The 13,069-nt window shown below is 34.5% G+C and overlaps 1 protein-coding gene across 6 annotated transcripts in view; it reads left to right on the top strand.

Annotated features, from left to right (window-relative positions):
• The window catches only part of Cdkal1 (CDK5 regulatory subunit associated protein 1 like 1), a 607,184-nt gene that overhangs the window by 170,653 nt on the left and 423,462 nt on the right, over positions 1–13,069 (top strand). For all 6 annotated transcript variants that reach the window (XM_010622937.2, XM_010622935.2, XM_010622936.3 and 3 more), the window contains exon 6: positions 3,257–3,305. In XM_010622937.2, coding sequence (XP_010621239.1) covers positions 3,257–3,305 — 49 coding nt within the window. The remainder of the gene's footprint in view (positions 1–3,256; positions 3,306–13,069) is intronic.

The raw sequence follows: 13,069 nt of genomic DNA, 5'->3' as shown, positions 1-13,069 counted from the left end.
TTTTTTTGAGACAGGGTCTCACTGTATAGTTGAGCCTGACCTGGAACTCACTATGTAGGCCAGGCTGGTCTCCAACTTGCAGTGATCCTCCTGCCTCAGCCTCCCAAGTGCTGGGATTACAGTTGTGTGCCACCACGCCCGGCAACCCAAACTGATCTGTATATTCTTCTTTCTCCCATTGTGGTTTTGATTTGCATCTCTGGGTTAGTTAATAGTATTGGCTATCTTTTCATATTTTATTGATTGTTTGGGTATTTTCCTTGCAGAAGTTATATATTCAAATCCTTTGCCTGTTTTTGGTGTTTTTTTTGCACTTGAGTTGTGGGAGTTCAGCATATATTATAAACTAAGTCCCATGTGAGATACAGTATGTGTATGATTTGGAGAGGTATTTGCTCATTTTCTGTGTTGTATTCTTACTTTCTCAGTGGTGTCCTTTGAAGTATGAAGAGTTTTTAATTCGATGATGTCTGTTTTTCTGTTTTTTCGTTATTCAGCTTTGGTGTTGTATTTAAGAAATTGTCATTTAATCCAAGGTCCATGTGAATTTACATGTCTATGAGTTTTCCTTCTATGAGTTTAGTTTCATCTGACCCTCAGCTTTGTAACAGACTGCCCTTGCTACATGTTGTTCTTTTCTCTGGGATTATGGCTTCTTGCTCACTTTATGTGCTACAAGACAAGGGGCTGTGCCCCCTTTGAGCTTTTATATCTCCAAGTACATAGGAAAAATCATTTTTGTTTTCTGACTCCATTTGATGGAGCTCATATATTACTCCTTTTAATCTGTCTTCTGTCCCTCTTTGATAACCACATGTGATATCTTACCTATGCTTTAATCTCATATTTCCTTATTTCTTAACTCTCATGGTGGTCGTTGTAATCTTTATTTCAGCAGTCATTTCTGCTACCAGATACTGGACCTTGCTACTCTTCAAAATTATTAAATTCCTGTATATCAGCATTCTGGTTATAGTCTCCTGTCTTCTTTATTTTCTTGTCATCTTTTCTCTCATTTCTCCCTCCCTTCCCCATTCCCCAGTCTCTTTATTTCTCCTTTCTAACTCTACCACTTCTACAAGCTTCGTCCTACATAAAGTACATAGTCAGCCTTTTTCCTATTTGCTTATAGTCAGTGTTGTTCTCTAGCCCATTGAATCATTCTCATATACTTTAGATGCCTAATAAATGATGAATGAATGAATGATGGAATTAACAAACCATGTATTGATCTGTTTGTGTCCATTACTAGCACTGCTGGACCTGGAATAAATTCAGCTGCATAGGGATTCATCATTAGAAATTTATGGGCTCCAATTTCAGCTGGTTTCTCAGTACTGTATGGCAGTTTTTACATGTCCCTAGTCGTCACTGTTATTCTCTGTAACCAATACTTTTGAACATTTGTTCTGTTCTTGCTTTGTCATATCCTTTCTCACTCATAGCAATTGAGCTTGCTTTTTACCTCATTGAGAAAAACTGAGAGCAACATCTCAGCATCCTCCCTGAATCTGTAAGAGGACTAGCATTCACCATCATACTTTCCTTCCCCCTAACATCTCATTTCAGAAGACTTGGCCCTCCTGTCACCCTGGAATCTTACCCTTTCCACTTTCTGAGAGAACTTGCTCCATCAATTAGTTCTCATATATTCAACTCTTCTTTCTCTTCTGTTTTAATCTCCTCAGTATGTAAACTGTAAGACCAAAAAAGTAGTTAAGTACAGTAAAGTAACTTTAACTATGATACATACATACTCAATTTCATCTGGCTACCAGGAGTTCTTTCTCCTTTACTTTTTTAAAAGGAGGTAGTCTATATTCTCTGTTTCTATTTTCTTATGATTTATTGCCACTAAACATACTTGCCCTAAATTTGTAGACTCCCTAGACAAATATCATTTTAGTCTATGTGTTACTTGTTGTCTCTGTATCATCATGTAATATTGTTGGCCATTCTCTTCTCTTTCCTTTTGCCTCTGGTAGATTCTCGTAGTCTTCAGAGCCTGGGCAGAGTTCCAGTGTGCTGTTGTCTTTTCTTGTTTTCGCACAAGACACTGAGGCCAAAAGAATATTTTTAAGAGGCTTGCCATTGCATTTTTAATACATTCTTTATATAGGGTTTTTCTCATTGCTGTAGAGTTAATTACAGCATTACTGTAATAGAATGACATTCTTTTTACCCTAAGGATTTAGATGAATGTGTTTTTGGGTATCCATTCAGTGAGAAACTAGGAAGGCTGTAAAATGAATGAAGTAGATCTATATGAATGAATGTGAACACAAATCAAGGGACAATTGTGTATTCCACATATATATGTACACGCACACATATAGAAAATACTTATATGTAAATATTTAACAACAGGAAATATCTTCATGTCTGTTCATCATAAGAAGTGATTTTTATCTATGCAGTAGAAATAGAGAAAGGAGTATATTATAGGTTACTTTAATTTTCTTGGGGCACAGCTGTTTCTCCTGCAATAAAACAGCGATAATTTGGAGATTTTTAGGGGATCAGCTTTTACTTATTCTTACCTGACTATTCCATTGGCTTCTTGGATCATAACTTTACATTTCTGTTTTAATTTTAACTTTTAAACTCTAGTCATGCTTACTGAGTCTCCTTAGTGGGCTTTGCCTGTTGGCACTCAAAGTCACTTTTGGTTCCCTGTGTCTGGTTTCATTACCCTCCCTCCGTGTTCTGATGGCATCCTGAGCAATCATCCCTAGTCACTGGTATAGAGAAGATGAGCTTTATTATTGATATTTTATTCCATGGATCTGAGTATAGTACTCAGCATGTAGTAAAAATTCATTGAAAAGGTTTTAAAAAGTAAAGTAACAACACAGAATTTGGGATAGATCTCTTTAGTACTAGCATGTCTTCCTGTTAGGTTGTCATTTTGGGCCCTTTTGCTTGAACCTCTGTGTGAGGAGCTATATTTTAATTAAATTTAAATTTAGATATCAGGTTATGTTTCATTTCATTCATAGACTTTCCTAAAACAACCCAAGTAGTTTATTTAAATGCATTATGATATCTCTAATTATCCCTGGAGGAAAAGAGGATGGTAATTTCATATTATTACACAAAAGATTGGTATAAGATTTTAAGAAAGATCTCCAAATGCATTAAAGGAAACTTGCATTGATGTGTTTTGAAAATGTATAACATTGATTCAAGTAAAAGCATAAACAGCTTTTTCTCCTCCATGTAAATTGCTTGTCTAACCATTTATTTTCTTTTCTAGGTTCAACAGATAGATCGTGTGGTAGAAGTTGTAGAAGAGACAATTAAAGGTAATTGTTGAAAGGGAGGTAGGCAAATGTATATATTTGATCTTGGATTCATGCATTGACCAGAGAGTATACATTTGACTTACAAATTAATTAATGAATCAGACCTTAGTTTTTTAAAAATCTTGTTTTTCTGTAAAGTGGGTTTATTTTAAATCTCAGAAGACAAAATTTAGTTAGTTTTAAACTAAGGAAATACTTTATTTGTGCATTTTCATATCATGTAATTAGTTGCAGTTTTCTTTTTGAAAAATACTTTTAATTTTGAAACATCTTCAAGGTGTAATTTTTGTTAAACTAGAAAATGGAATTATGCGTTTATTATTTGCTCATTGAAACATTGTAATAAATGCACTGAGAAGTGAACTACTTGGGTATTTTAAATGTAAATATTTATTGCCTGTTTTTCCTTTGTTAGATTAGCACAAATAAAAACAAATTTTGAAATATTAAGTTCAATGGCTTAAAATTTGAGTTGTTTAAAATAATTAAAAAAATATTTTGGGTGACAGGGTCTTGCTGTGTTGTTCAGGCTAGGCTTGAACTCACTATGTAGCCCATAATGCCCTCAAACTTGTGATCCTCCTGCCCCAACCTCTTCAGTGCTGAGATCACAGGTATGTACCACCATACCCGGATTTTAGTTTTTAAATAAAGAAATTTGTTTTTCAAACACATAGACTGTCACACTGAAATTTGTAACTCTCTACTTTTCCTGCTGCCCTATGTTTGCTCTTCTCCATATGCTTTTATTAATTTTGAATCTTATTAGTGATGATTATAGAATATGAGAGTAAGACTATCTCCTAATCTTCTGTAGACATTTTTTTAAAAAAAGGATTTTTGGGCTGGGGATTTAGCTCAGTGGTTCTGGCGCCTGCCTCACAATTGCAAGGACCCATGTTCAATCCCCGGTACCAAAAAAACAAACAGGCCAAAAAATAAAAATAAAAAAATGATTTTAGGCATAACTTACAGCAACGATATTTGAATTTTCAAACTATATCAGTATTTTCTTGAGTAATATATATGCCAGTATTAGTTGTGCACTTACAGTGTGACAACATGTTAAGTACTTCTCGCGGAGTAAGGCATTTAATTATGCATTTAGTCCTGTGAGGTGTAGTGGATTTAAAATATTTTACTCATTTGGCAGACACAAGGGCATATAGTTAGAGTTGGGATTTGGACCTAGGTAGTCTGGCTTTAATGCCTACATTCCCTTATACAGTAACACATTGTGGAATGCTTTCTCTATTCTCACTCATAAGAATCACTGTTTCAGAAGTTGAATTGAGCTGCTTAAGCAGTGCTTCAAGATGCTTGAGGATGTTGCCTTATTCACATGCTGGCCATTCAGAAATTAAAAAATAAAATGATAAGGAAGATGACAGAGAAGACAATCTAGGTGGCTTTGGTTATGGCAATAACTTTTAGATAGAACTTCAAAGATATAAGCCACAAAGGAAATAATTGATAAGTTAGGATTTAAAACATGTGCTCTGCAAAAGACACTGTGAAGGCAATAAGAAGACAAGGCATTTCAAGGGGGAATGTGTTTGCAAGAGATCCATCTGATTAAAGTTTGTTATCCAAAAGATATGAAGAACTCTTAAAATTTGACAGTCAACAAGTTTTAATTTTAACTTCTAAACTCTAATTGTGCTTGCTTAGTCTCCTTAGCAGGCTTCATCTGTTGGCAGTCAAGGTCACTTTTGGTTCCCTGTATGTAATTTCATTGCCTTCCTTCTGTGTTCCCATGGTGTCCTGAACAATCATCCCTAGTCACTGGTATAGAGAAGAGGAGCTTTATTGTTAGGAAATATTTTGCCCATTTAGAAAATGGGCAACACTAATAAAACTTCACCGAAGGAGATATATAGATGGCACATTACATATTAAAAGATTCTCAGCACCATGTGTTATTAGTGAATTGCACATGAAAGCAGTGGGGTTACAGCACACACCCATTGTAATGGTAAAGTTGGAAACTCTTGGCAACACCAGTTGTTGGCAAGGATGTGGAGAAACAAGAACTCTTACTTATTACTGGAGGGCACACAAAGTGGTATGGCCACTTTGGAAGACAGTTGGGCAGTTTCTTAAACATAGCCTTAGCATTTAGCCTAGTCATATATCTACACAAACACATGCATGTGATGTTTATAATAGCTTTATTGATAATTGCCAAAACTCAGCGGTTGCAAAGATGATTTTCTATAAGTAAATGGGTAACCTGGAGTATATCTAAACAGTGGAAAAGAAATGAACTATGAAGCCAGGAGAAAACATAGAGGGAATCAGAATGCATTATAAACTGAAAGAAGCTAATCTGAAAAGGCAACATACTGTTTGATTTCAGCTCTGGGACATTATGGAAGAGGTGAGCTGTGGAGGTGGTGAAAGGATCAGTGGTTTACAGTGATTAGGGAATAGGGAGGACGTGAATAGAGAGCTGAGAAGCTACTTAGGGCTGAGATACTGTTTTGTATGATGATATAATGGGTGATACATGTCAGTATACATTTATTCAAAGACAGGGTTTGCAACAACTATGAACCTTAATGTAAACTGCAGACTCTGTTTCTGGTTTTGTCTTTTTGGTACAGGGGATAGAACTTGGGATCTTGAGCTTGTGAGGCAGGCGGTGGAACCATTGAGCTAAATGCCCGGCCCCTAAACTGCAGACTCTGGATAATAATGTGTATTAGTGTAGACTCCTTGTTAACAAAGATACCACTCTGGTGCAGGGTGCTGATTCAGGGGAGGTAGTGGTATACATAAGCTCTATACAATAAACTCTGCTCAATATTTTTGTGAGCTTAAAAATTTATTAAAAAATTATGTCCATGGGAATTTGCCAAATGATTTGCAGAGTTATAATTGTAAAGGAAATTATAGATGGCTGTTCACTCCCAGGCTTGTTTAAAAGTAGTGATGGTTCTCACTGATGAGTTTGGATTTAAGGGGATTTATTGGGGAGGCTGCTTTTGATTTAGTTGTGAGCAAGAGGTGAGTTGAGGATGAAGGTGATAGGAATGCTCATTGGCTGGCTTAGTTTGAGGATGGGAAAGCTGATAAATTAAGTGCTAGTAATGTTCCAAAAGAGCATTGGAGACAGAAAGAATCATTTTGGTAGCTATCCTTAGTTTATAGATGAAGAAGGTGAGCTATGAAAGAGTTAAATGACTGAATCCTCTTAGTTAACGGAGAGCTGAGTCTATCAAAGAACTTGTATTCTTTACTCTCTATTTCTTTTGCTACTGCTTCATTCAGACAGCCCTCATCAGTGAAGTAGTGTGGACTTTGTAGCAGTTATCCAGCTGCTGTTAATTGTGTTTCATCAAGTTGTATTTCTCCGGCTTTGTCTTTATTTAAAATAGAGAGGATTTAAGGGATATGACTTTTGAGGTACTCGGGGTAATTGGAGATTAGTTCAATATGTTGACTTCTTAATTCTCGGGCAGCTGGATAATAGATGATGGTACATGTCTAATCCCTGCATTCTGGGAGGCTGAGGCAGAAGGAACACAGTTTCAAACCCAGCCTGAGCAACTTAGTGATTTAGCAAGACTCTCTGGAAATAAAAAGAATAAAAAAAAAGGGGGGGGGTTGGGGATGTAACCCAGTGCAGTGGCCCTAGATTCAGTCCTCAGTACCACAAAAAAGAAAATAAAACCAACCCAAAACCCCAAAACAGTAATAACAAAATTTGGACAGTTGAAGGAATCTAACTGCTCTTTCCTTCAGTGGCTCTCCTTTCTGTCTGTATAAACTGCCACCATTCACTTAGGACTATTTTGCCATCCTGCATGTATATCTTCACTGATTGCCTGTAATCCACCTAATTGACTTGGGATTTCTTAGCAACATCTTATCTTCGACTTCATACTGCCACTTGTGCTTTTCTTCTGGTAATGCCATCCATAACTACTTTGCTGCAGCAAATGCATCCTGTGATGTTTCTCATAAATCACTTTCAGTTGGCTTTCCATTCATCATAAGGTCCTTGGCAGCAGTGGGCAACTTCTGTTTGCCTCCTTTGATTTTCTCCACTCTTGTCCATGGAGGCTGACCTGTGTGGAGTCCATCAGTAGGTTCCTGGCAAGCCCACAGAAGGTTTAAAATGTGAGAATGGAGTGAGATGAAAGTATTTATGCTTCCCCTCCTACTTGTTCTGGCTTGACTGCTTTTGAAAAGCTACAGCTTTTGTCAGGTGGCTCTCCCACTCTTCTCTTCTGTAATTATTCTTTCTTGTGCCTCCTCAGACCTGAGGTGGAAACAGCTCTTCATTGTTACCAGCCAAGGCTATTGCATGGTCTCTTGTTCATTTTCCTATCTTGCTCATTGTTGAGTAAGTTTATTTATAAATACCTCTTCAGTTATGCAGAGAAAGCATTTGCTTTGCTGGTACCCTAACCAATAAGAGATTAGCCTTTGAGAAGCCAAAGCTCTGCCCAGGGTGCCAGATGGAAGAGGGCCTAGTTTGAGGATTTTGCTGTAACTGTCTTCTTTCCATATCCAGTCCTTGTTTGTCTTTAAGTCTTAATTCTTCCTTGGAGGCCATAGGCCACTCACTGCTTGTTTGCATTCTTATAATTGTTAATAAGATATCTTGATACCTAAATATTTCAAATCTGCCATAACACAAAACTAGACAAAGCATCTTTTTAACTGTTTTGATTGTATCAAAATGGAAAAATTCCAAAATATTTGGAATGAATCTTCATTTGTTTCAGTAGTAGACTGAAAATTTCATCCAGTTACAACTTGTGCTTTAGGAAATACTAGATTATAATGAATTTACAGTTGTCTCCTTTGTCAGTTTGATAATTTAACTAGATATGGAACTGAATTGATGGAAAGAACTTGTTTCTAAATTATTGCATTAATTTCTTTCTTTTAAAAATGTATTCCCCTTAATCTTGGCTTATATGGTTGTTACAAGCCTTTTCTTTTTGTATGAGAGATGTGAAAGGAATATAATCTTCATCAATTCCCATAAAGTCCTTTAAACCACAACAGCAACAAAATTAAAAAATTTTCTTGTTTATAAAATGATAATCTAACATAAAAAATGATTGCAAATAAATATTGCTTGTTAATGTTGGAAAATATTTTTGTCATTAAATCATACTTTTTTCCCCCGTCAGTTTCTGTTGAAAAAAGATCCCTACCATTAGTAATATTTGCTGGCATTTCATTCCATCTAATTTGAGATGCCTCAAGTGGTGGTAATTCAGGATTTTCCCAATATGGTATAATCTGCAAGTTTAATTGATTTTCTGTTTCTGCTAACTTCTCAGTAATTGATGCCATCTTGGATTAGTCTGACCTACATTCCCAGGGAACTTCATCAAGCAGCTCCTTCTTATTTAAGACATTGCTATTAATCTTCACTCTGTCGGGTTTTGAACTTTGCATATGGCACATCAATGGTGATGACTGAATAACTGCCCTACAGAGTCTACGGCAGATTTACTTCAGCATGTGTTACAGACTTAATGAACAAGTGATTTTATTGGGTTTCCCATGGGACAGAACCACAAAAACACATATTCTTTTTTAATAGAATAATTATTATTGATTTTCAATATATGTTGTGAAAGAACACTTTTATGCATCCTGTCATTTTGTGTAATCTGTCATAATAGCTGCTACAGTCCAAATATAGTAGAAGAAAGGTTGTGTATTGGTTTCACATATTATTAGGAGTACTTTGTAGTTTTCTGGTGTAAATAGATGATAAGTTTTGCCTTTTACTAGCCAGGAATTTATTACTGTCAGTTATTTAATTTTTTATTGAACCAGTTTGTTTTAAGCTTATATACCATGTTAAAATATGATTATAGTTTGGTAACCATTCAATTAGGCCACTTTGGTAAGCACAGTCCATTTTATCTCCTCTGCTATTCTCATTCCTTTCTGGTCTCTCCTTTAGTTCCCACAAATTAAAAAAAAAAAAAAAAATCTAACTTCACTTTTTTGTCTTCCATGTGCCTATATGTATTATTCCTAGAATGAACTTTTTATTCTTATACCTATGTTAGGATTTTCCAATTCATGATATTAAAACAATAATACTTGACAAAATTTCTTTTTGATTCAAAAGGCAAAATTCTACTATAGGATTTTGATTTGATTTTTCCTATCATTTTGTTCTGTACCTCGATTTGGAATAATGCCTGGAAAGGAATGTTAGAGAAACCACAGTTTTTTTTTTTATATTTATGTGACTTTGTAACACCATTAGCCAAATTATCAGTTTTACTTAGAGCCACACATATACTAACCAGCAGCAGTATTATCAGCTACAAAGTATAAAATAGATGCTCTAGAAATGCATCCTTGTCTTATATATTATAGGTAGTCACGTTTACTTTTTCCTTAAAGTGGCTCATTAAGTTTGTCTAATATTTTTTAGCCATTAAAGCTTGAGAATACAAATAATTATGTCAATTTATTTCCCAGGAGGATTCATATGTTTTTATGGTGGCTTCAGAAATGTTTTGTATGCTTTTGGTTTGCCATAATTATACTGCTTTAATATGTTCATCACTAACACTGATTTTTATTATTACTAGATTTATTTATAAGAAGATTTAGGTATTTGATTTCTTCATTCAGGCAGTGAATGGGGTATTGGAACATAGTGTTCAATAAGTTTAATGCATAATCTTATTGTAGTTTTCATATAACACACTTAGAATGGTTCACTTGTTTGGTCAAAGGCAAGGAAAAGCTTTAAGCCTAACCTTACTTTAAGCCTAAGCCTCATAGGTTTCCCATAACCCAACTTTTTTAGTAGTCCCACTACCTGTCTGGTAAAGTAATGTAAATATTAACAAGGACTTACCTGCTGTTAAATCGAGCTTACATGTTAACTCTTATAGATCTTGATGGTATCCTGGCAGATTACACAAAGATAAAACTACAAGTATTTTTAATTATCTTAAAACTGTATTATTATTATTTAAATTTTTGTGTTAACTGTTACACTATTAGTTTTATTTCAACATTCTTGTTTTTATGTCTGCATGTTAATCATTTTCAAATGTTTGGCAAGATCTAGATATGGCATTCTCCTGAGTCCCTACATTCTGAATTCTCAATCATATTTTTACTATGTAAATAATAGAAAACATCAGTCCCAGAATTTATTTTATGTATAAATTTTATAGTGTTTATTCTAATAGGTGTTGTTTTGTCAAAAACACCAAGTATGTCAGCTAATTGTGTTTTGTATCTCCCATACAAAACGCTAATTTTAAGAGCTCTAATATACTTGAAAGATAATTTTTTTTCATATCATAGTCTTCCTATATTTTAACAAACTTTTAAGAGAATGGCCTTTGGTACACTGCATGCATATTATATATACCTTATTATGCCAGGGAGGTTTTATTCTTTTAGAGAATCCACTAGTTTTGATTAGGAAAATGTAGTAAAATTGGATAAGACTATAAATTATAAAAAAAGTGCTTGCAACTTCATGTTTCAAATAGTGTGTGAAGTTGTAGATTAATTTTGATATTTTCTGTTTTGTTTCTATTATTCTTAACACAATAGTCAATAGTATTATATTGACAACTCTTTAGTACTTCATATCTGAGTTTCATAAAAATATAAAATGGAAACCAGTTCATTATGTATCTGAAATTTTGATAGGAAAATAAATGCTTGTAAAAATAATGATCATGTTTGAATTTTTTAAGTGAAGGTTTTATTGTTAGGGAAATAACTTATTTCACAGCCAAATAAAAAGTTAAATATTAGTAGGTAAAATATTTAAATCCAGTTTCCTTTTGGAAAAACTTTGACAATTGGTGCAATTAACTAAACTAAATTAGTATAATTAGATAAAGAAAGGATATCCTTTAGTGACACCATGGATTTTTGTTAGAAAACCTAATATTGATATTAATAGGCATATGATAATGTTCCATTGATTTTGACATTTTTATACCTAATGTTTTGGTGATTTATATATTTTATTTTTTAAAATTAAATTTTATTTTATTTACTTTTTTAGTACTGGGGGTTTAAATTGGGACCTTGCACTTGCAAGGCAGTTGGCGGAACCATTGAGCTAAAATCCCCAGCTGTATATTCTTTTAAAAGTATATTCTGTAGCACATAAAAAGTAGGTAGAGTAACACATAAAAGTACACAGCAGATAAGTTGTAATTACTTCTGAGAGTAAGAGAATAAGTACCAGCTGTTTATTTTTAATTTATTAGCTTGAAGAGTGGGGTGGGGGAACTCATTTGCAGAATCTGCAGTTAGGTTATCAACTGTGGATGGGTTTAAGGTAGAAGTTTATTACATTACTAGCCCACTATAACAAAGTATATGTTTTATTGAGTGATGAAGAAGTAGTAATTGAAATCTCCTAATAAGTGATGGTTTGTAGCAAAATTCAAGTGCACCACTTCTTTAGTCTGCAATGAAAAGTCAGCTGCTCTCTTGGGTTAGAGGCCTGGTGGGAGCCACCGAAAGAGCTATGTTCTGTGCTTGTTTCTGCTACAGTGTCATCTTTGACAGCATGTACAGACTCATTAGTTCTCAGTTCCCTGACTTTCTAAATGTATTACATGAGAGGTACTTTCTACTGTGAAATTCTTGGAGTTTATGGGTATGTAGTATACTATTGAGCTTCAAGAGTTATAATGAGACATTGATTAGAAGGTGATCTCTAGCAAAAGTTGTCAGGATGTGGCTAGTCTTTTTCTAGCATCCCAAACCCAAACACACTGCTGATTTTACTTTTTCTTCCTCTGTGCTCTCCTAGAGCACTTTAAATTATATTTTTAATAGATCATTCACAAACTTGATTATCACTGTCAATGCAATTATTTGTGACCTATTTCCTAGCTCATCAGAGCTTTTAAAGGAAATGAGAGCTGAACTGAATTCTGCTGTTGAAAATTAGAAAACCTTGGTTTTGAGAAACCTCATCAGCACTGCAGATCTTGATGGAAGTACAGCTGCATTAACACATTCCCGCTGGTTTGAACTGCTGGTGGCACAAATGGATCTAATCACTTTTACTGGTATTTTTACTAATAACATAAATGAAAAGCTGCCCCATGGGACAGTCATGCATGTACTACTGGTGGTTCAAGCTGCCCAACAGCAAGACAAACGAGTTACAGCCCCATCATGAATGTGTTAATCGTAGTAGCAACTGTAATTCATCTGTAGCTTTGCATAACTTTTTTTCACATTAATTTGTTTGTAGTCTGCATGAAACCTGGCATTACTGATTATGCAACTAGGCAGTGGTGTACTAAAGTTTGAAACTTAGTCTTCTAGTTCCAGAGTCCATATTCTTTCTGTATTGTGAAGCTGCTTATATTGAACAGAGAATTGAGAAAAATAAACTGTATACTATCTTTCTTGTCCTCACACCAATTATTTAAGATCCCTGCTTATTTTCTGGTTCCCATCAAATCACTCATATATTTTATTCCTTCATACATTTCATTTCCTCTTTGATCTCTTTTTCCTTTCTCTATTTTCTTTGCAAACATAAAACCTTTTTTTCTTTTAGAATTTTCTCATAGAGTTTGATAAAACTGTGTTTACTTTTAAAAAGTTCTGAATAGAATGTATTATCTTGCTGGAAAAGTGCATAAATTAGGAGATGAGTGAATATAAATATTCCTTAGCCCATAAAGAAAAAGCTAATATAGAGTTTCTACAGAAAATACTCTTTTGTGTATTTTCAAGAGAAATTTTTGAGATTTATATGAAACCCTTTATGC

This window comes from Fukomys damarensis, unplaced genomic scaffold (genome assembly GCF_012274545.1).
Source record: "Fukomys damarensis isolate Sample0158 unplaced genomic scaffold, DMR_v1.0_HiC HiC_scaffold_10, whole genome shotgun sequence".
NCBI lineage: Eukaryota > Metazoa > Chordata > Mammalia > Rodentia > Bathyergidae > Fukomys > Fukomys damarensis.
The sequence above is the reverse complement of the archived record's forward strand: the minus strand, read 5'-3'. Positions and strand labels throughout refer to the sequence as shown.